This window comes from Emydura macquarii, unplaced genomic scaffold, assembly GCF_026122565.2.
Source record: "Emydura macquarii macquarii isolate MOO-44397 ecotype Brisbane River unplaced genomic scaffold, CSIRO-AGI_Emac_v2 contig_2975, whole genome shotgun sequence".
Classification (NCBI taxonomy): Eukaryota; Metazoa; Chordata; order Testudines; family Chelidae; genus Emydura; species Emydura macquarii.
In genome coordinates this window covers 733120-757500 of record NW_027133112.1, presented here as the reverse complement: position 1 = coordinate 757500, position 24381 = coordinate 733120, and the positions used below count along the sequence as shown (strand labels likewise).

At 41.7% G+C, this 24381-nt stretch overlaps 1 protein-coding gene across 1 annotated transcript in view; it reads right to left on the bottom strand.

Annotated features, from left to right (window-relative positions):
* The window catches only part of EPB41L4B (erythrocyte membrane protein band 4.1 like 4B), a 248903-nt gene that overhangs the window by 30968 nt on the left and 193554 nt on the right, over positions 1-24381 (bottom strand). The window contains exons 20-22 of the mRNA XM_067569955.1: positions 9734-9838; positions 3721-3859; positions 2892-2969 (exon numbers count right to left, since the gene is read on the bottom strand). Coding sequence (XP_067426056.1) covers positions 2892-2969; positions 3721-3859; positions 9734-9838 — 322 coding nt within the window. The remainder of the gene's footprint in view (positions 1-2891; positions 2970-3720; positions 3860-9733; positions 9839-24381) is intronic.

Here is a 24381-nt window from a genome sequence, read left to right as displayed (position 1 = left end):
TAAGAAATAAATATGTAATCTCAAAAGGAGATCACATTAATTTAGCCTCAATCACTTTATGTTATTGAGGAGGGAAAGAGGTCTATGAAAGCTGTATGTTGCAGGGTGCATGCGTCTTGTCAAACTAATCCCGCAGGTTCTAGCTGCGGACCTCTAAGCCCTGCAAGTTCTGTTCCCCCTGCTCTCTGCGACTACTGGCCCCTTTCCACATTCCTCAGGATCTGCTCACCTTGGAAATATTCAGGGGTGAGGGGTAACTAAGCTGCAATCACCCTGTTCTTCATCTTATAGAACTGGGTGGTCACTTCTTAGTATTTTTCAAAAGGCCAAAGATCAGTGGTGCATAAACTTTACCTCTCATGCCCCGCCTTACAAGGAATGGACTGTGTCCGTGCCCCCATCTCAGCCAGAGCCACAGGCTGGAGCTGAGGTCAGAAGTGGGGCCAGAGGCCAAGCTGTGGCCGGGAGTGGAGCAGGGGGCTGAGAGCCAGGTCAGGGTTGCAGCTGCAGCTGTGGGGCAGAATCGGAGCTGGGGACAGAGGGGGGATGGATGGTGCTCCCTCCCCACTCCCATAAGAGGGCTGGCCCAGTTCCCACTGTGCCCTCTCCAGGACATTTCTCCGTGCCCCCATAGAAGGGTATGCCCCACTGCCATAGATGATTCTTGCCATTTCAGTAGGCAAAGATACTGGGTACAGGAGACTCCACAATTTGCAAAGATATTCAGGGGTGCAGAAGGAGGTCTGTCCCTCCTTCTATGCTGCAGAGGCAGAAGCATCAAACAGCTGGCTCTGGTTGAAGCTGCTCTGGGACATCCCCTACCCTCCCACATTGAACTTTGGGACAATATCCCAAAAATATATTGTGCAATTGCTAAGAAACTGCCTCTATTTCTGTAGTTGCAGCTTCGGGACTCAGAACTATAGCTAGAAAAATCCTGGGGCTCTCTAGCAATGGTGCAAGGGTTTCTGTGTTGTCTCAAGTCCAGAGCCAGATATAGCAAGTGGCTGCAACAGGAAAAAGCTATTTGTGGTTTGCACTGTGACAACATGGAGTTGAATAATTGGCTGAGCAATGTTACATAGAAACAGTGGAGATACCAAGTGACCCCCAAAGATACTAAAGAGATAGCCCCAGACAAACAGAATTGAGGGAAGGGCATTGCAGGCTCCCCTATCCATCCAGGACAAGTGTCCACTCCTGAACCCCATTCTAGCAGCTGCGGCCTCCCACAGCTCCCCACCTGGTCCAATCCCCTCCCACAAACTTGTCCTCCTCACCATGGCTTCTGTCTTTCCATCCACCACTATAGTTCTCAAGTCAGGAGGTAGCACATTGAGTGCCAATACTAAAATATCACTTCCAGTGAAGCATACATTGCAAGCACTCCAATGACAATAAGCAATACTCACAATTATTCTGATTCTGGACCACATTTAACTGGATAAATATTAAAGACTTGGTATAAAGGGAGCTCAAGAAAAGAAATGTGCAGGCTCTCACAACTTCTCCTGGGTTCCACAGTGAAAGTCTGTTCCTTAGATTTCCTGAAGTACAGTACTGATTTTTTGAGAACCAGTCTTTTACTCTGGATTTTTAAAGGCTAGATTACAACAGGGCCTTATGCAGGCGCTCAAAGCAGAACACGAATGCACAAAGAGCCTTCCCGCCATTTTTCACAGCCCATGCTCAGGCCTGTCACAACTGCAGGTGAAGATTGGACCAGGACCGCTCTCTGAAATGAGCCAAAGGTGTTGAGCAGTATTACATCCGTTCAGCACCTGCTGACTCAGAGGGCCAGCCACACCAAAGGGAAGCAGGCTGCGGCATCGTGCAGTTCTGGGCAGGTCTCCTGCACACCCAGCTCTTAGTGAAGTTTTTCTCATTTTGTGAAACACAAAGGAGAAAACACACCCCATATCTAAACGTAACATGGTGTGGAGAAATTTGTGGCATGTGGCATACCTGTCTTTGAAGCAAAAGACACGCCCACACAGTAGCTTTCATACATTGACATGCCAGGATCCTAGCAGTTCAATTAACAGTTTGGGATATCCCATAGCTGAAATGCTTTTTAATTAAAAAAAAATACATGCCAGAAAATGCTGCAAACTCTATTGCTTTTTCTAATATAATCTCTTGGTGATAATAAAGATGACTCGACAAAGTGACAAGTAGAAGAGCTACGTGGTATTTGACCTATTTGTGATGCAATGATTAGTTTGAAAAATACAGATCAGGATCACAGTGTGCTAGTTCAGATTATCCATTGGGAGTCTGGGGTGAAATCCTGTCTCCACTGAAGTCAATGGAAGCTTAGTCATTGACTTCAGCTGAGCCATGACTTCACCTCTGGGTTTTAAGCAAAAACATAAACATGCTTCAGACTCTATTATTGCAAAGAAGGAAATTAATATCAACATTTCTTAGGCTGCCTGCTTTGTGTTAAGCCAAAGTGAGGATTTTGAACTGACCAAAGTGAAAGTGTCGTCACAAATATAGGATTGCTTGTTGGTGGATCTCTGAACTCAGCTGGGCTGGGAGGGGACCTGCAGATCACTCTCAAAGACAGATCTAGCTGCACATATTTATGGTACAAAAGAGGTAGATAAAACTGGTGCAGCCCAGTAAAATGGAAGTAAGTATCTCCATGATAGAAGAATTTCATTCCAAAGTTTCAGCCATAATATTTGAAAATGTACAAATTAATGGCCTGATTTTCAGAAGCACTGAACTGACTTTAATGGGTGCTCAGCACTTCTAAAAATGAGGCCATCATTTCTTTGTTTGGATTATTAGACAACATGCAGCATAAGAACATATTCATTCTTGTTTTCAAATAGTTCTTAAAGACATTTAAACTTTCCTAGTTGCACACTGGAATTATTTACCATAGGTGTGGCTTCTGTGAAATCCATCAAAAGGTCACCTGGCTCCAAAGCAAATGGACTTCCAACATTCGTAGGGCTCTAAAGGCAGAAAAAACACAAGTTGGGTAAATATTTCATATTTGTAATTCTAGTTTAAAATATATTTAATTAAAGAATAAATTAGTCAAGTGGATTATAAATTACACATACAGTTTTAAATATGTTTTAATAGGTGACTCTGGAGAGATGGACGACAAAATTATATATCTTTGAAATCCAAGTAAATATTCATTGAGTACTCATCCAAAGCCCTTTGAAATTGATGGAAAAACTCCCATTGACTTCAAAGGGCTTTGGATCAGGTACTAAATATTCTAATTTTCTAGCTGCTGCCTGTATATATAGTATAGTATAAGTATATTACTACAAAAACTACTTCCAACTGTAAAATTATAGTTAATAATATCATCTGATAAGAACATTTAACCATAGCCACTTTCTGCATTTGTATCTATTATCTCTAATCATTTCTCACTTTATTTATGTGGCCCTGTTTCTGTGGCTATGTCTACACTGACGGTGGCAAATCTGTCGTCGTCAGATCAATTTCTCAGGATTGATTGAGCGGAAGTGGAGACCCACTCAATGGATCTGGAAATCGACTTAATAAATCCACCCCTGGAAAAAGAGTAATGCTGCGTCGATGGGAACACATTTCCCATTGGCGCAGCGTAGTGGAGACAGCACTCAGAACAGACTTTAGGAAGTCGACGGAAGATATGTAGCTTGCATATCTCCCGTCGACTGCTGCCGAATTTACTGGTAACTGTAGACCAGGCCTGTATCTTACCTTTGCACCAGGCGATATCTGGGCTTGTCCTTCTGACATTTGTGGTGTACAAGTTTTCTGTGACACGGGAGATGCTGATGAAACTGATGTTGATGCTGCCACTGCTGCTGCCAGTGCTGGAGGAAGGTCATCTTCATCACTGTGGTTGTTAAAAGTGCATGAAGTTCCATTCATTATAATGTATAACAGAGGTCTTTGGAGGTCTGAGGGGGAGGGGGAAGGAGAGGGGGAGGAGTATCTGGAAATACACGTACACCAGCTACAGTGCTTCTGGATGCTATTGTATTCACCAGGCCATGCATAATTTAATGTTTACAATTTAATATTTACATCTAGGTTTGCAAATGAATTTGATTTTCTTTAAACATGAATGATTTCTCAATAAAAACTACAGACTAAACACCAACAATGAATGCAAAAACTTGTAAATGGCATGTAGCTTCAAATCTAACTTGATATTATGTACAAATAATTAATATTATTATTGGAAATGTATTTCATTAAAAATATGCACCAGTGAATCTATTTTATATTAATTTTTTATTTTATAGCTTTCATTTTTGCATTTTGCTATACTATAAGGTTTGCCATATCGGTAAGAAAATGCTCAAATAGATATACAGGATCAAAATCAGCCCTGGCATAACAGTAACAGTGAAGTAATTGGTGTGTATTTGGCACACAGTACTGTACTTAGTATGTATTTCCATTTTCAAAATACCTTTAAAGGGCAGTTATAGACTGAAAAGTAATAGTAAAAATGACCAGGTGAAAGCCCACATTTAGTGAGAACTAATGACTCCAGATCAAATTTGCTCAATTTACAGAGAAGCCATCTCAGTTAAAAACCACGCTGTCAAGTTGGGTTATTCCCGTCTCTCACATGGTCACCAGTAAAAGAAATTCTGCAGAGCATATTATTCCCTCTGTCACCATTGCAGAACCCCAATGATCACAAATCACTGACTTCAGTGTGGTCTGGGTCAAGATTTTAGTCCTCAATTATCCATGCACAGATGTAACAGGCCATTATTTTCCCACAGGATCCTAACTACTGGTGGTGATGTGGGGGAAAAAAAATTCAGTTTGGCTGTCACAGCCCAGGGCAAGTTTGCTTCTTTTTTATTTGTAAAGTGAGTAAATTTTAAACTGGCACTTACTGAGTCACAATGCACATGGAACCTTGCTATGTCAGTTTGACAGGCACTTTTCGGAGAAGGACTGTACTTTGGTTTAGTTTTAGTCCAGGACTATGAACTTATTACTGTTGTCCATATAACCACCGACTAACACAAGTTATATGACACACTTGCCCAATCCTATTGTCAACAAAATTTCAGTGCGGTTTGGATAATACCAATGCTTTTATTAATTGCTATATTTTGCCAACTAATGCTGTCTCTTCTACAGTTCATTCTCTTACATGGAAATACAAAAATTCATCACCATGGCAGAAGAGCATGTATAACATACTGTTTCCGTGTTTAAAACAAAATATCAAAGCTATTGAGTTTATTAAATAGGTATTTTATTAATGCAACAAGCCAGATTTGGGCTTCTGACCTAGTTAATCTCTTTCATATACATACAGCTGACGTTTTCTCACTCCCCACACTCAGCAGGGATACTCTGGCTCTCTCCCCAGCCTTGCTGGGTAAATCTGTTCCTTCACACTCGTACTTTATGGGGACGCGGAAATTCTTTTAGAATCTGCCAGTTCAGAAAGGCTTCTTAAGTCATGTCTAAACATGGGAATGGATTTGGAATCGTGTTTTACATGCACTGTGCTATTGTGTTCTCGTTACAGGTTTAAACACAGGGCATTTTACCACCCGACTCCTTTCACTTTTTCTACCTGGAATCCAGACATCAGAAGCCAAATCCTGTTCCCACTGAACTCAATGGCAAAGATCACATTAACTTCAATCAGAACAGAATTTGGCCCTTGAAGAAATTTAAGGGCTAGCTTCTCAAACACAGGAGTCTTAATTTTGCCCTCAGTATTTGAGCACGAAACCACTTCATGTGCAAAACCTACACATAGCGGGTATCTAAAGAAGGTTGTGCATTGGGAATGTGCTGGCTCCATAACCCAGAATTCAATGGATCTAAACCATAGTCTGCTAGTTTGATTTTCATACTTTGAAGTCAGACTGGATGATCACAGTGGTCCCTTCAGACCTTATTATCTATTAATCAAATTGCACTTGCAATTATTTATTTTGCATGGGCTACAAAAGCAGATTTTTAGCATGCACCACAGTTTTGCTGGTGTGGCACAGCGCCCACATTTGAAAATTTGAAGCTCAGAGTATCTATAACAATACATTATATAAACTTTTGTTAAAAATATGTAATTTACTTTGGTTTTGTAGCCCCTTCCATTTTAAAAGCAATCTTCCACTGAGGTGCAAGGCTGGAGAACAGAAAATCTATATTCTGATATATATATATATATATATACACACACACACACGAAGGTGGGATTTTCAAAACCTGAAAAATCAAAATGTGAAAATTCTACTCTGAATCTCCATAAATGTGTAATTTTAACTGCACTTTAAAAAACTGACTTCTTCCACCTGTGTAATTTTCCTGTTGCCTTCATTTTATCGTAGGTTGCCATTACTGTTCCTCTTAGTTTCACATTCACCATGTTTCCAATGCATTCTTCTACATTTCAACTGATGCCCTGTCACCCTCCCAAGGTCAACTCCTTCAAATACTTGACTAAAGTACCAGACTTTCTGTGGGTTGGATGTGTCTACCATTCCCATAACCATCCCTCTCAATGGCCTCTCATATCTTCTTCATTCTCTGTAATATAACCTCCACCACACCTTCATCCATCTCTCTTCTCTTCATTCAATCTCCTTACCTTCCTCTTATCTACTCCTCTCCATCTGTCTTTGGGTACCATCCTTCTGTACTGCTACTACCATCTCTTGACCTCTGTACTCCCTGTCATTCTCACTACTATATCCCACGCTGTATTTCTTTCTCTCACCCTCAGTCACTGCTGTCCACCAATAATCTCAGCTCACTGTCAGTTATTATTCTGTTTACCAATTTACCGTTTCTTCATTATACCATCTTAAGAATTATCCTTCCTCAACTCTTGTAACACCACTGTAATGACATTATCCATATCAAAACTACCCATCAAGAGTAACCACCTTGTTTCAGGCTATCACCCACCATTAAAGACTTGCTCTTGTAGTCTGATTTGTTAATGATAAATCTCTACTGGCAGGACACTCTCCTTGATGACAAATTTAAAACTGCCTTCACATGCCTGACTGAGACCTGGCGACATAAGCTCTCACTTCATTCCTCCCTCTGAGGCTCCTCAAGTTAGTTTACCTTCTTTCTGAAAAATCCTCCAAATTTGATGGGAAGTGGGTGACATTGCTTAACCATTCAAATTCTTCCTGTCTGAATTCACGCTAACCTTTCCTTCATGATCAACTCTCCTCTTTCACTACACTCCACATTCTGAAACTGTGTAATCTGGAAGCAACGATGGACAATTAGCTTCTTTTTAAAATCTATTTAAACTGTTCTTCAGAAATTCTCTTATTTGATCAAAACAAATGTGTTTTTTTCTCTTCCAATATCATCATCCCTACAGTCTTCAGTATTCTTATTGACTAGTGCAACCACATTTCTTTTAGCTTCCTTCATTTCTTGATTCCTTTCAAGCTATCTCACCTACTACAGAGCTCAACTGAATGAAGTCAAAATTTCCCAGTCATTCTCTGGCCCTACCATCAATGATCGCCTCTCATTCAACTGGACTTTGTGCTGAATATGCATTAATAGTTTTGCATTTTTATAGTCCTTTTTATCAGAGGAATTCAAGCTGCTTTAAAACCAATGATGAATTAAGCCTCACAACACTCTGGTGAGGTAGATTTGAATATACTGAGGCACAGGAAAAATTAAGAAGCCTCTCCAAACTCACAAAGTAGTCTGTGGTTGAGCCTGGATTAGAATGTAAATCTCTTGACAACTAAAATTGTGGTTAAACCACAAGACCAAACTTCATTTCAAACTTGTCATCTGTACCACTCATTATCTTCTCAAATACCTGGACCCCTCATGGTTGTTTTTCAGTCTTTCATTTGCTGATCCTATAAACAAGTTCCTAATCTCTACTATCCCAAAACAGTGTGAGACATATGGGACATAAAACATGTGGGAGCATTTTTCCCCATTGTTGATAACAAATCTGATTAAGTAAGGAAAGAGCTATAAAGTAGAGCCTAAATCAAGAGAAGCACATTTGTTTGAGACACACTGACATTCATAACAAGTGGACAATCTCAAGAAAACCTTTCTGCAAAACGCTGCCAAGTTTCATGCTGTGTGTAATCTCCTATATTGACAGGGAGTAATTTACCTTATATTCATTTCCTAGAGTGAATTGTCAATTCCCATGTTCAATCTCATTTGCAAACAATGATTTCTGGTTAGCATGGGCTGATATATCATGGTGCAAGAGACTCTTGTCATGTCCTGCTGGCCAAGCCATGGTTGTGTGTTCCCATAAATTAACTGTAGCATTCTGGACAAATCTGAAGGTGGGTAATAACTATATATTCTGCCAACCTAAATATCTGCATAGTTACAATTTGATTCAAGTTCTTCAGTTCTTTTCCTAAAATATTCTGAGATATGGTTGATGCAGAATAGCTATTGTGTTTCATAACAAAGGTGACTGCATTTCAGTGGTGAGAGGGTTAATAACACACTCTAATCTATTTATTGGGATCTTTCTGGATGCAATGTGCTATACAAATGAAAACTACAGTTAGTACGACTTCATAGTTAGTGACATGGGAAGATTAGTCCAACCAGAGGCGCTAGGCATTATCCTCCCACACTGATAGCATGTTCAGTGTTTTTCTTCATAATGAATTTGGTGTTCTTGGTTTACTTATGCTGGTATTTATGCCCTTTCCTTACTGTTCAATGTAGTCCTCTCCACCTCCCCTCCAATACATGGTGGCAGTGTCTCCCTTTCCATATTGAGTGGTCCATGAGAATGAGTAACAATAAAATGGTGGTTCCAGGCAAGGATCTCAAAAGCCCTTACAAAAATGAATTGAATTAAATGAATGAATTAAGTGCAATGCTTCGTGGTTCATTGGCAACAGGGATCAAACCTGAGACCCCAATCCTCAAAGCATGATCATTTATTGCTTGAACTAAAAGATCAAGATCTGTTAGCCAAGACTATCGCAGGCTCATCAATCTCTATATATGGCCCAGACATCATTAGAGAGGGACTGAGTGCCACACTGAGTGGGAGTGAGTTATATAAGAAGCGTTACAACTGTATGAGCTAGGTAAGTACTATTATCCTCATTGGAACCACTGAGGCACAGAGAGAGTAAGTGGCTTGCACCAGCTCATACTACAAGTCAGCAGCAGAAACAGGAACAGATGCTAAATCTCCTGCCCTCCATGGAAAGTTTCTTCCTAGCCCCCCAAATCTAGGTTGGATTATGTCCTGAAGTATGAGGTTTTTATATCCCTACCAAAACTCAATTTTTAATATTTACTATTATAACTCTGGAGAGTAATGTCCAGTCACCATTTTGAACATCGTGGGCTGTGATCCAACTAGCCCTTATTGGTTGATAAAACCTAAAGGAATGGAAATCTGTAGGTTTTGCAAAGCTTCAGTAATTCTCTCTACTTAAAACCAACCTCTAATTTCAAGTGGTAAAGGGATTTTTAGTTCCTAATTTATACCACTGTGTAATGTTGCTGTTCACTGTTTAAAGACAAGGGACTTGCATTTCAGTGGGGTATTAAGTATGTGTAGATTGCATATCCATTTAAGTACTAAGTACTTCAAGATCTTCAGAGATGAAAGGAACTATATCAATGTAAGATCATTATCATGTAATTGCACTCATGCCTTTCAGAAGGCATATCTGAAACAATAATTAGCACCAGCTTGGTAGTAGAGAAAAACTTGTAGATGGTGCCATATGACACTCACAAGCTGTACTGTCTCGTTAACTTCCTCACACGAGAAACTTTAATTTCCTGCTTTTCTGTAGCGCCTGTTGATGGTGTAGTTTCTGGTCGTACTGATGCTGGACTTCTAAAAATAACAAGAAAAATGTTTGTGGTGATGGCTTTGTTTAAGTTATTTTAAGGTATGTCAATAAAGTTATAATTTAATGACACATTTATCCTATGAGTTAACAAGTGTATATTTGCAAGTTTATATTTTGTTCCATCTGTAGTCCAACACACACATCCTTTTTGTTCACATTTATACTGTCCTATATATTGTGTACCTTTATAAAGTAGCAACCATTTAAATATATTAAAGTCATGCAAAATACCATAAGAGTACTTCAGTGCTAACAACTTAAAACCCAGAAATACAATATTGTAAAGAGACCAACAATTATTTTTTTATAAAACTGTTTTTAAAAAACAAACTAATTTAACTAGGAATCTTTTCATGAACTAAAGAAATCATTCATTAAAATAGCCTTTGCTTGAAATTCCCTGCTTTGTTTGCAACACTAATACAATAGCACTGAGCTAGTGGATGAGATCCAGGAAATGAAACTCACCAGAAACAAAAGAAATTGCAAACCTGCAATTTAGAGTAAAGACATATATGACTTTTAACCTGATGGTGACATGAAGAAGCTGTGATTGTTATGTAAGAATGTGGCTCATTCTGTAAATATCCAAGTGGGGCTCAGATCAGAAAAGAGCTCTGCTTGCTGTTGTGCTAGAGTTATTTGATGTTTAATAACTCAGCTTGCCTTTCAGATTCCATGCTGAGTTTGTCAGGATAGTGATCAGGAAACAAAAATCTTTTGAATCATGAAGTAACTAAATCTGATCTGGAAACCATCGAGACACCAAGAACATGGAAGCCCACTGTGCCACTTTTATGGTATCACTTTTCACTGTTAGCACTGCAAGTAACTTTTACATTATTTAATAAGTAGGAAGAAGAGCTATTGCATAGCACACCTCCATATCCTTTCAGTTCAAGAACTGCTTCAAGGAGGATAAATGTGCCAAGATCTGTATAATGAAATAATCTGAGGGCCAAACCTCAACTGATGTAAATTGGTGCAGTTCCATTGACTTCAGCTAAGCTATGTCAGTGTGCATTGGCTGATGAGCTGACTCTGAATGAGCTGCATTGGCATGTCTAAAGCAATTTCCTAATAGGGTAGTTTTCATTTGTTACCTAAATCCAATGAAAGTGGGAACAGAAATAAATAGTCATGCATCAAATCTAACATGAGATGAAAAGGATACGCATACAGAATAATTAGCAAGCAATGAACTTATCATATCAAAGGTTTTCAGACACATCAAGAAACATGAGACATCATAGGGTTAGAGCAGAGAAGACCCTTATTCATTTATATAAAATGTGGAAACCCATTGTGCTTTTTGAATGTTATAAAATCATAAGAGAACAATATAAAAGCAAGGAAGCAGTATCCCAAAAGACACAAAACATATTCTATTCATTTGACAAGTACAGTTTACCTTTATTTATGATATTTTGCAGCATGCTAGTACATTTCCTGTTAGCATATTCTGCAAAAAGAATGGAGTCTTAGTAATAAGAGACCCCTGTTACAGTATTCTGCTATCAAATCCTTCTTCAGGGCCAATCCAATCAGCCTCTCCATTTACTTCAATGCGCTTTGCATCAGACCCTAAGTGGCAGAGACCACCATTTGATTGTGCACATTATAGGAGCTGCAGATTAGCCCAGGTGTAAATGAGTGGAGCATCTATTCTACTCTTACTTTAGATGAAAAATGAAAAATAAAAAATAAATAAATATGTTGCACTTTTATATTGACTGCACCTAAAGATCCAAATTTCTGAGAGATATCAAATTGAGTCCATTATATAACAAGCACAGGGTACAGGCCCTCAATAGAGGACATATCAGATATTAAACTGATGGTACCAATGTCAGGAGATGGATTTTTACCCCCATTTTTCAAAACAGGCTGACTGAGCTCCTGTCCCCAATGAGGACTTTCTTCCTCAACACAAAACTGCAATGCTCCATCTGTCTCCCTGCCTATTTCCACTGAACATATTTTCCCCAATTTGAACACATTCAATGCTCTTGCGCCTCTCAGTATGAAACACGCATACTGTGGGTGAGTAGCTGTAGGAAGAACAGCTAGCTGGTTGTCCTAATTGGTGAATCTTAGTAGTTCACAGGTGTTATAGCACTGTATGGGTTGCAGCATGACAACACTATAATCCTTGGTTATATAACAAACAATAGCATTTCCCCCTGAAATCTAAATTTAGAAATATTTGTTGATTAAACAGCAGAAACCATGCTTTTAAGGCAGATACATTCATCCACTAGAGGCCACTAGCTATTGAGCTTGATTTAAAAAAAAATTAAATGGCAGGGTTTTAACACTGTACAAAATCACATTGACATTACTGAAAAAAAAAATTGAAGTATAAAGCTGAGTAATTTCTATTGTTATCTTTTAAATTCTACAGTGATCACATATTATCTCACACAAAAGGATGCAGATTTTCAAGGAGATACCTTGTAATTATTTTGGTTATTTAAAATAGTCTTTATGTGCAGATATAGACACTTTCCCAATTACTTGTAGTGACACAGAACTTGAAATTCTGGAGGTTCAGGATGACCCATGTTTTTAAAAAACAGTATATTACAATTTCAGTGTAAGGTACACTTGCAATGTGATGAATTCATGGGAAACAATTTTTTGTAAATGTATTCAGCTGCTTCAGTATAAGAATGAAGTTACTGAATCAAGACAGAGCATCTTAATGACTTGGCAGGGTGCATTATAAATCTGTCATTTCCTAGTGAGAATGACAATCATGAATGTCAGCATGCAATGACACATCAACAGAACCTGCCTAAAATTAGAGACTCAGCACGCTTCTCACCAAAAGCTCAGAGCTTTAGTGAACCAGCTCCTCCAATCTCACAAGCCTGCTACAGTTGGCTTATTAGTCTTGCAAAGAGAAAAAAAGAGTAAATAACTCAAAGGTATGTCTTCACTGAAGACTTGGCTAGAGTGATCGGCACCTGGATTAGTTTACTCCAGGTGTGAGCATCCCCACTGCAATGACCTACCAGAGCTATGTGTCCTCTCTGTGTCTGCACTCGCCCGCACATTCAAGGGAACGTTCCAGATTGTGCTGAGCTGTTTTATGACTCTTTCTCAGTCAATTGTGGGAGAACGTGTCTGTCTTTTGGGGGGAATTTTGGGAAGGGACTGAGGGACTATGAGCTCTTGAGTGATTTAACCTGAGTCCTCACTGCAAAGTGGACAGGTTACCAGACTTCGTTAAAACGGAGCATGAGCAGAGTATGAGAAAAGAGTATAAAAGGACTGCTCCTGGCTTGAACAGATTGATTGTCGCTTTCATACCTTTTTGATTTGGAATATGTAATTTATTTTTGAGGGGATGGAAGGCAGGGAGAAGAGAAGGTGGAATAAATATTTTATTTAATAGGAAGATTTTCATGTCACTCAAGGGCCGCCCAAGCTAAGCATAAAAAAGTATCTTTCCTCAGTTTGTAGTCTGAGGTTTTTCCACTTTGGTTTTCTTGGTTAAGTGAAGGCTATACACAGATCGGAAACAATGTGGTTTTGTTTTTCTTGCTGTGATGACAAGAAAGCTCTTCTGATACCTCAGGTTAATTATCTAGAGGATTATTTGGTAATTTGAAAACTGCTTTCTGAGTTAATGCTTTGTTACTGGGTCATCATACAGATTGTGACCTCAACCAAGCATGCCTGTGAGGTGCAGTGACCGGCAGTGGAGACCTGATCAATCAATCCTGGAAGTCAACACTGTTAATCCACCCCCTCAAGAAGAGTAACATTGCGTCGACGGGAGGGCATTTCCCATCAGCACAGCGCAGCGGGGACGCCGTGCAGTGGCGTACTTTGGTCTCTGGCGCCCAGGGACCAAGCCTGTATTTGCAGGGCAGGAAGGGTTCCCGGCTCTCATCAGATGGTGCCACCCTCTAGCTGCCCCAGGGGGTGTCTTTTCTTGCCGGGGGGGTGGGGGAAGGAATACACTGCTTACTGGCGCTCATTGCGGGTCCCCACCCTGCACTTACATGCCGCGCAGCACCTGTTTCTCCTGCTTCTGCCCCACAGCCCGGTGCCAGCTTGGACAGGGGTGACTTCACCCCCCAAGCTGGGGGGGGGAAACCGGGCAGGCCCTTCATGACACACAGGAGGCGGGGGATGCAGGAGGCTCTGAGGGGTGGCACCGCAGGCTAGCGCCCGGGGGCCTGGCGCCACCCCGTATGCCACTGATGCCACAGTAAGTAGAAGATGGTAAGTCGACGGGAGATACACAAGCTACTCCATGTCTCCCATTGACTGCTCCCGAAATCTGCCGGCAGTGTAAACCAGGCCTTACCCTTCTGCACAGAGCTTGAGGGCTTTCCCTGCTCTCTTCATTCCAGCTCCCTATTTTTTCTTCCTTTTGAAAAAAACCCAAAACCTCTCTTCCTTCCTCCCCATAACAAAAATGCATCTGCAGGCTGCAGTTGAGGTCAAGACTGCATTCTGGCAGGAAGAGGTGATATGAGCTCTTTGTCTACCAATGCCTGGAACAATGCTCTCAGTCCAAGAGCCATTGTCCGAGCTCAAAATCAGCTATAAATTCAGGTCTCCACATGGCAGTTACAACAGCCGCTATTCATGTTGAGATTTGCAGAAGAGCCAGAGAACAGTCCTACTGAAATTCAGTTGGACTTGGACACCTAACTCACTTCAGCTCTTTTGAAAATCCCAGCATTAATGTCTAACATAGATGATTATGTAGATTTATAATGGAATTTTATGATTTCTGATGTCCCTAGTAATGATGCCTTTTTATAGTTAAGTTAAAAGTACAATTGGAAACAATTCATTTTAAATAGCAACACCAGCATCTGATTTGGAGTACAGGTAATGGACAAGTTCTTTGAACGGTAGAGTTCCTGAATTTACTAAAACAACAGCAGTATATTTGTTTTCTAATGGATTTATCTAGACTTTAAATTACGGCTGGGTCTAAACTAGAAGTGCTGCAATGCCACTGTAGCATGTCTGGTGAAGATGCTATATGCCAATGGAAGAGCGCTCTCCCGTCAGCATAATTACTCCACCTCTGAGAGAGGCGGAAGCTACGTTGGCAGGAGAATGTCTCCCACCGACATAGTGCTGGTGTGGACAGTGCTTAGGTCACTATAACTTGCGTTGCCCAGGGCTTGTCTTTTTCACACCCCTGAGCGACATAAATTAGATCAACTTAAATGGTAATGTAGACCTGCCCTAAGCCATTTTTCCCTTGGAGGCAGGATTAAAGTCTTTTCCTCACCTAAATCAACAGGTGTGAATGGCAGTATAAAATGCATTCCCACTAGCAGATTTGTAGGAACAGTTTAGCTACTTCACAGTTTAGCTACTTCATCAGTCTTGATAAGAACACAGTAATATTTAAGGGTTCAAATTTTTCAAGTTCCAGTACATGTATTTTGAAATTGTGTTAGATGTACATATGATGCTGGCAGATCAGTTCCATCTCATGCCCTGGCCCCTAGGCCTCACCAAACACTGAAAAATGCATAGCTGGAAATCAGTCTTGCTTACCTGCAGGTTAGTCTAGTTAAAATAGATATCAGTGTTATAAGAATGTGTTTAACTTTCAGATTTGATGGAATGCTTATAGGATGCTGCATGTATTAATTGTACTAAAAATGTCTGTATCCCATGAAACAAAGTTACACTGAGTGTTTGAATTGCAAACCTCTTCCATTGTGTAACTCACCGAACAGGGGGGGAAAGGCATTAATCAGTGTGAAGTGCGGGTCCTGTAGACAAGAGGATTGTTGAAACCAAATGAGGCATTGTAAGACATCAAAAGACAAAGACTTCGTTGATTGCCCTCCCCACTTACATGAAGAGGAGTCAGGCATTGACACTTGTTCTATCAGTTTGTGTTCTGGAGTGAATGGGATAAAAATCCCGAAAAGGAGAAACTGGATCTTTTCTGCTGTCTGGACTTTGAGGGGCAAAGATTCCTAAACATAAGCAAGAGATCCCCATGCTGCTTGGCATGGGTCATCCTAAAGGACATATAGAGCTACTTATGATAGAAGCTTATATTACCTTTTTAAATCTAAGACTAATTCATTTGTGTGTGTGTTTCCTGTTTTAACCTTGTAAATAACTCTCTTATTTCTTCTCTTAGGGTATGTCTACACTGCCAGCTCTGTGGTGATTGATGCAGCGGGATCGATTGAGTGGGCTGTGAAGACCCACTCAATCGATCCTGGAAGTGCTCTTCGGTCGACGCGATTAATCCACCGTGGTATGGCAACGGTAGTATGGCAAAGTGGTATGGCAACATAAGTAAGTCAACAGGAGATATGCAAGCTACAGTACGTAGTTGTCTTCTGTGTTTTGAGATTAGTGCAATGGGGGCTACCAGAGAGGAAGGTTCTAATCTTCTCTAAAGGTCCCATCAGTGCATAATTCTCACTTTTGCTTCTCATGCATCTAAATCAGGGGTGGGCAAACTTTTTGGCCTAAGGGCAACATCTGTGTATAGAAATTGTATGGCAGGCCATACAGAGGGGTGGGGGGGAAGGGGCTACTTGAGGCCAGGAACGGCTCCAGTCAGGGCACCGCTGGGCCCATGTGGTAGGAGAAGGGGCGAGGGGGGGGGGGGGAGTGGCCACCGTGCTTCGGCCAGGGCATCGCTGGGCCCACATAGTGGGGGGGCGGGGGAGGTGTGGGGCTGGGAAGGGGAGCGGCCCACGCCGCACCGCACAGCTTGTTCCGCAACCTTTCTGCAGACCGCCGGTTCAGTTGGAGGGCCTGATGAAAAGCTCAGATGGGCTGCATGCGGCCAGCAGGCCGTAGTTTGCCCACCCTTGGTTTGAGATCTGAGTATAAGTTACCGAGGGTAAGTGACTGGTCCTTTGGGACTGGGAGTAACCTGAATATTGTTGTGATTTTGGTGCAAAGTGACCATCTATCACATCATCAATTTTACCTGAGTGGCAAGAGAGACTGGAATGCCGAAGGGGACTGTCTGTGACTCCATGGTAATTCTGTAGTAGTGCTTTAGGAGTTCACACTTGTTACTGGATTGGTGAAATCTAATTACAGAACAAACAACCAGTCTGGGGTGTCTGCCCTGTTCCTTGACAGTCTACCCTGAATTTGGCACTCTCTGTCTTGAGCCACTCGAGACAGCGTGACAGTACACAGTACACTAACCACTTAATGATATAATACAGTAAGGTAATTAAGCAGATGTGAGAAGCTTTTTTGAAGGTAAGGAAGAAAGAACTGGATGCATCACCTGGCAATGAAGTCAAGCCACATATTTAGGTAAGTGGATTCTCCTTGACTTGCAGTCCAAGTAAAGACTGGATTTTTTTCTGAATTATATGCTGTAGCTCAAACAGAAGTTATGGGCTTGATGCAAAAGTTACTCGGTGATGTTCTGGGGCTTGCATTATGCACAAGGTCAGAGAAGATGATCATAGGGCTTCTGGCCTTAAAACTATCAACCAATGAATCTACCTTGCTGAATCTGGACTATATTGATGGCTGATATTTAGCTACACATTACACTTTTTCTAGAGATGGTTGAAAATTTTTCAAACAAAAAAGGTTTTTGTTTTGCTTTGGGGTTTTTTCCTATTAAAAATGGCCTTTTTTCAAAACCAATTTTTTGCCAACATTTTTAGTTATTCACAAATATTTTCATGATATATTTTTATTGAAATTTTAACCAAATAGTTATTGGAATGCTTCCTCCCCCAAACCTTGTTTTTGAAAAGCATGAAAAAAGGGTCTAATTTGAATGTTATGAAATGAATACAGCCCGGAAATGTTGAAATTTGTAATGGAAAAAAACCTCAAGCTCCACTTGTGACCTGGACTGAGATTTAGGACATCTGGACTCAGTTACTGGTTCTGCTAAGAGATGCACATAGACCCAAACCTCATAGATTTTAAGGCCAGAAGGGATCATCACAATCATCTAGTCTGACCTGCACAACGCAGGCCATCCACTCCTGTAATAGACCCCTAACCTCTGGCTGTATTGGAAGTATTTAATTTAATGTAAAGACTTCAAGTTACAGAGAATTCACCAATTACACTAGTTTAAACCTGCAAGTGACCCATCCCCATGCTGCAGAGGAAAGTGAAATCCCCACAGGGTCTCTGCCAATCTGACCTCGGGGGAAATTCCTTCCTGACCCCAAATATGGCCATCAGCTAGACCAGGGGTGGGGAACCTTTTTGTTGCCAAGGGCCTGATGGTGGCCCTGGCGGCGGGCGGGGATTCGGCGGCAGGGGGGGGATTCGGCGGCGGCACAGTTACGTGTGGGGCGGTACCTGCCGCCCGAATGCCGCCGCTGTTTCCGCCTTTTCGGCGGCGCAGTTTTACAGTGTCCACAGGGTTCCGTGGGGCAGTAACCGCCTCCGGACTCCCCCCGCCGCCGAAAATGGGCAGACGGCAGCAGGGTTTCGGTGGCAGGGTTTCGGCGGCGCACACTTCCCGCCCGCCCACGGGCCGGATCAAGTTCTTTCGCGGGCCGGAGGTTCCCCACCCCTGAGCTAGACCCTGAGCATATGGGCAAGACCTAGCAGCCATACACCTGGGAAAAAATTATCTGTAGTAACTCAGAGCCTTCCCCATTCTAGTGGCCCTTCACCAACTGTTGGAGATATTTGCCACTAGCAGCCTCAGATTGACTATATGCCATTGTAGGCAGTCTCATCATACCACCCCTTCCATAAACTTATCAAGATCAGTCTTGAAGGAAGTTAGGCTTTTTTGTCCCCTCTACTCCCCTTGGAAGGCTACTATTAAATGCAGTGTCCAAGAGAAATTTCAAAGCTCCAGGTAGTCACCTCTATCAATGAAAGTTCTTAAATAGGATTCAGTGTACGCAACATCAGGGTTCAAAACCAGCTGGTACACTCAGCAGTACAGCAGACTGGCACCTTTCTGAAGAGACTGTTCTGCTCTCCAGAACCACAGGTTTCTTTCTTTTTCTTTCTTTCAAATATGTCTGTAGCTGTTATGATTGCAAAGAAATGCTCAGAAATGAGTGGAACAGATGAAGAGATGTCTGTGTGTGTTTGCAAAGAGCTTACAACAACAGCTCAGAAGTGTACACTTCACCACCCATCTCAGTGGAGATGTAGCTCAGATGCCAAGTGGTAATGGAAATGTCAATATTGTTAACTGTTACAGTCCTCATATATAATGAAGGAGAGGAAGGATCACAGATCTGCAGAACTTACCATGAATAACTTACTGTGATTTTGGTGCCACTGGGAGATACCACCTCTTATTTATATTTCCCTAGTTAAGAAGTAGCCAGGCCCAAAAAGCCCAGTGGAGCCCATGGGCATATTCAAGTCCCACAAAAGGGGAGTCAAGCTTGAAGAGCCAGTGGCACTCAGATGCACTTTAAACATTCTACACAATCCATGAATGGCATCTCATTTTGATAACCCACATGAGCAGAGGTTTGTGTGTGGATGGACCTTGTAAGAGTACTTTTTTCCATACAATGTGACCCCTGCACAACTTGATATAACTTATCTTCCCCTCTTCTCTGGTGACTAACATCTGCCAGCACTGAGATATACCATTTAATCTTGAGTTACATGATATACAGCTTCTAATGTAATTAGCCCTAATGTAATAGTTTTAATTGGTTTTGTATTGTAAGATTTACAAAGGAAATATAATAAATGAATATGCACAGCACCAGATGGTGACTGTAGCTTCACCCACACAAGAAGAATATTCTTATTTGCAATCTTAACACAGATGAGATAAATTTGGATAACAACGCTCAACAAAGGTGTTGCAACAGTTGGTCTTAAAAGAAAGAATTTAGCAGACAAATGCTGGACCATTTGGCCTGTTGAACATACCAGACTATTGATAAAAATCCAAAAGTATATTACCAGGAAAATAAAGAGTTCAGTCAATAAACACACCACATGAGAGAGAATACAAAGTGATAGTAATGACAGAAATAAAAATAGCTAATCTGCAATGAAAACAATTGATTAGACGATTGATCCTTATTTATATTTCATTGACTTACACCAGAAATGAAAGCACTTATGTTTATGTATGTGACTATTACTTTGCGTTTAACTAGAATTGATATGAAACTTACTTTGTCAATATTAATTTTGATTGTGATTTTTCAAAATGTATCAATAAAAAAGGAAAAAAGTACACCTGGTTAATTGAAGTGCATCTAAATAATCATGTGTCTCTAACAGCAGAGAGCTAACCATGAAACGAAGACTAAAGCTTGGCAGGTGATGAAAAGTATATTAGTGTTATCTACATCCAGTCTTTTGAAAACATTTAGTGAAATAATTAGAACCGTAAATAACAAAATTGCTCCAACAGCACCAAAAAGTAAAAGTACATTAAAGTTAGAGCTGGGTAGCAAACTTTTCCACCCTGTTTTTTGTTGCTCATAACTTAACAACTTTTAATCATTTGGTGCTGAGATGTCCCATGCTGCCTGCCTGCCTCAAGGCAGCAGCGTGCACAAAAAAGAAGGGCACGGGTCCCTTTAATAATTGGCTGTGGCTTGGAACTGCTCCAGCTCCAGGACCACAGGGGAGAACCAGCTCCTTTGGCTGGGCCGGGCCAGAAGCTGACAGAGCTCTTAGCTGAAGCACTGGGCAGCCAGATCCCCTCCTCTAGGAGCCAGAGTTGGAGCTCATACACCCCGCCCCCTTCTCCACCTCCACCAATCAGCAGCTGAGACTATAGGGAGTGCCAATCCTCCTAATGAATAGCAGCAAGGCAGAACCTCTGGGGGTGGGGCAGGCAAGAAAGGGGTCAATGGAGCGGGGAGACTGAGTCCCTGGTGGTGGTGGGAGCACGGAGTACTCCGTGGTGAGGTGGGGAACACAGGATCCCTAGTGGAGCCGCCGGGGGACAGTGAGCTCCTCTGGGGTCCAAAAGGGGTTTTATTCCTGCGCATGCCCCTGCCTCCAGGAGAATTGTTTGGGAAAGTTTCAACAAATAGATTGAGACTGGCAGAGGGAGGAGAGACTGGCAATTGGATGAGAAGGTTGGGTTGGAAAGACGGGGTGAGGGGCCTGGATGGAGGGAAGACGGGGACTTGGGTGGGATTGCCCAAGGGGAAGCCTCAGACATGTTGGGCAAGGAGACTGGACTGGTGATGAGAAGCCAGTGGTTGGCAATGGGGATTGGCTAGGTGAGAAGACTAGGACTGGGTGACTGGCATGAGGATTTGGGGGAACAAGAGAGAAATAGGATTGGATATCAGGCTGGAGGTGACAGGTGAAGAAGAGGGAAAGCTGGGAGGGAATAGGGAAGAAGAGTGTATGAACTCTAGCGCACACCCCTGCCAGAACCTGGAATGGACCACCCCAAGATTCCTGAATCTCCCCATTCCACTAATGTGAGCAATTATGTGTGAAAACCACATGTGAACCTACCATCTCATCCTCCAATAGTACTGGTCTACACAGAGGAGGACAAAAGACTGCTGCTATCAGTTACTCTATTAGCGTAAGAGCCAGAGGTCTGTGCAGTGGACCTAAAATTTGCAGCCCTGTTGCTGAAGCACGTGGGTGTCAAAATGATGCCACACAATGGAATTTCTGTTTTGTGTTTGCTTTTTTAAAACCTTAGTAAATGACACACAAAAAAGGGAAGCAGAACCATTGCATACTTTAAAATCCTTTGGGTGTCTTGGGGGGTCTTGGAGGGGGGACAGGTGACAGATACCTGTAGTCCTCTCTGAAGAAAAGATGTACCTTAGTGCTACTGTCATCAACAATTTTTCTGAATGACTAAGAGAGAGCACAGAAAACATATCATCTCTTTTTGGGAAAATTAGCCAAAATGGCTCTCTCAACTCTCCTGCCTGACCACATGGAGTAAATTCAGCAAATTGGAGAACTCTAACTTATACCATGCAATGTGCCCCAACCAAACGAGTCCCAAATTTGCAGGAGTAACATGCAAATCTATTCCAATGCTTTTTTTTTTTTTTTTTAAAGGAATAAAACCATTTTCACAAAAATATTGTCCAAAAACAATTGTAAAAAGGTTTCAGAATTGCAAACGTAAAACAACCGTATTTTGCTACAGGTACTCATTCAGCATGTCAAACTACTGAAGATGACAATCACCAGCCAGCAATACTTACCCTTGATTGAACTGTATATGGTAAGTGTAATGACCAAATGTAGTTAATGGGACTCTTTTCCCCCACATGATAGCAATGATTTTTATAAACCATTTGGAACCTTAAAATCCTCCTATAAGACACACAAGTGTTTTAACATCTTCTAGATGTTTATCCTCCAGCTAAGGATGGGATGAGCTGTGCATTCCTTCTTTTTCTTTTAGTTCACTTCAATACCACACCATACGTTGCAGTAATAGTAAAATCTTAAATCGTGCGTAATCTGTGGAACTGACGAGATCATACCAGGATTTGGAGTCTGTTAGCAATGTGCATTCATCTATCAGTCATCTGCACATTTGTCTGTGACACACGTGAGCTAGCATGCTGTTTTGAATTTACCTTGAAAGATAAAGATTGAGCTACAGCATATTTGAGTTAATATATTAATGTGTATGTGTGTGGAGTACAATCTCTTTTTCCTGGTTAGAAGCTCCTAGCAACAAAGATTGCTACTCTCCTATGTCACCTGCTCTTGCAATTCTAACCTGTTCTACTAAGCCTTTTCTATACGGGGTTTACACGACTGAGAATCAGTGGTTAAAATAGATTGAAACAAGATGGAAGATTCCAAGTGCAGCAACCCAGAAAAAGGGGGAGCTGTGGGGACATCACAGTGCTCTCCAAAGCTGGGGAGAAGAATGGGAGTCCTATCTCTGCTATTAACAGAGGGAGAACTGCACTCCCCCATCTCCTCTCCTTCCCTCACAATTTAATCCATGTTGAGAACTGTAGGATTGTTGGTAACAGAGATGTCCAGAACTTAGCCTTGCAGTTAACCATGTCTGCATCCTGAACACTAAAGTGTAATGCATATGCTTCTTTGTCCCAAGAATTGCTACAGATACTGCAGTTTCAGCTCTATATAATTTTTTCAGGGCTAAAATGAATGTGAAAATCAAAAGATCCACATTTTACCAAGTATACAGAAAAATGGGTGAATCCACTGACTGATATGTTGCTACTTTACAGGAACATGTGCTTACATGCCATTATGGGGATATGTACAAAGAGATGATTGGAATTCGGTTTGTGGCAAAAACAGCCATACCCATGCATACATGAGTGATTACTACTTGAGCCAGAACTAACTCTACATAGAGTTATAGCAACTGTTAGTCAAATTGAATCTGCTATGGCAGATGCTAAAATAATTGCTCAGGGGACTATAGGCCATGTACAAGTAGTTAATTCATTAGCAGTGCAACCTCTCCAGACTAGCATAGGAGTTGCAGACAAGATGGTGGTAAACCATAGTAAGCACCTTTTTTTATGCAATGGTTGTCATGTTTCAGTTAGAATAATAGAATATTAGTGTTGGAAGGGAACTCAGGAGGTCATCTAGTCCAACCCCCTGCTCAAAGCAGGATTAACCTCAGCTAAATCATCCCAGCCTGGGCTTTGTCAAGCCGCAGCTTAAAAACCTCTAAAGATGGAGATTCCACCACCTCCCTAGGTAACCCATTCCAGTGCTTCACCACCCTCCTAGTGAAAAACTTTTTCCTAATATCCAACCTAGATCTCCCCCACTGCAACTTGAGACTGTTGCTCCTTGTTCTGTCATCTATTACCATTGAGAACATCCTAGCTCCATCCTCCCTGGAACCCCCTTTCAGGTAGTTAAAGGCTGCTATAAAATCCCCCCTCATTCTTCTCTTCTGCCTAGTTCCCGCAGCCTCTCCTCATAAGTCTTGTGCTCCAGCCCCCTAATCATTTTTGTTGCCCTTCGCTGGACTCTCTCCAACTTGTCCACATCCTTTTTGTAGTGTGGGGCCCAAAACTGGACACAATACTCCAAATGTGGCCTCACCAATGACGAATAGAGGGGAATAATCACTTCCCTTGATCTGCTGGCAATGCTCCTACTAATGCAGCCCAATATGCTATTAACCTTCTTGGCAACCAGGGCACACTGCTGACTCATATCCAGCTTCTTATCCACTGTAACCCCCAGGTCCATTTCTGCAGAACTGCTGCCTAGCTCATCGGTCCCCAGTCTGTAGCTGTGCATGGGATTCTTCCGTCCTAAGTGGAGGACTCTGCACTTGTCCTTGTTGAACCTCATCACATTTCTTTTGGCCCAATCTTCCAATTTGTCTAGGTCTCTGTATCCTATCCCTACCTTCCAGGGTATCTACCACTCCCCCTAGCTTAGTGTTATCTGCAAACTTGCTAAGGGTGTAATCTACCTCATCCTTCAGATCATTAATGAAGATGTTGAACAAAACCGGCCCCAGGGGGGCACTCTGTTTGTGACTGGTTGCCAGCTAGACATGGAGCTATTGATCACTACCCGTTGAGCCCGATGACCTAGCCAGCTCTCTATCCATTTTATAATCCATTCATCCAAT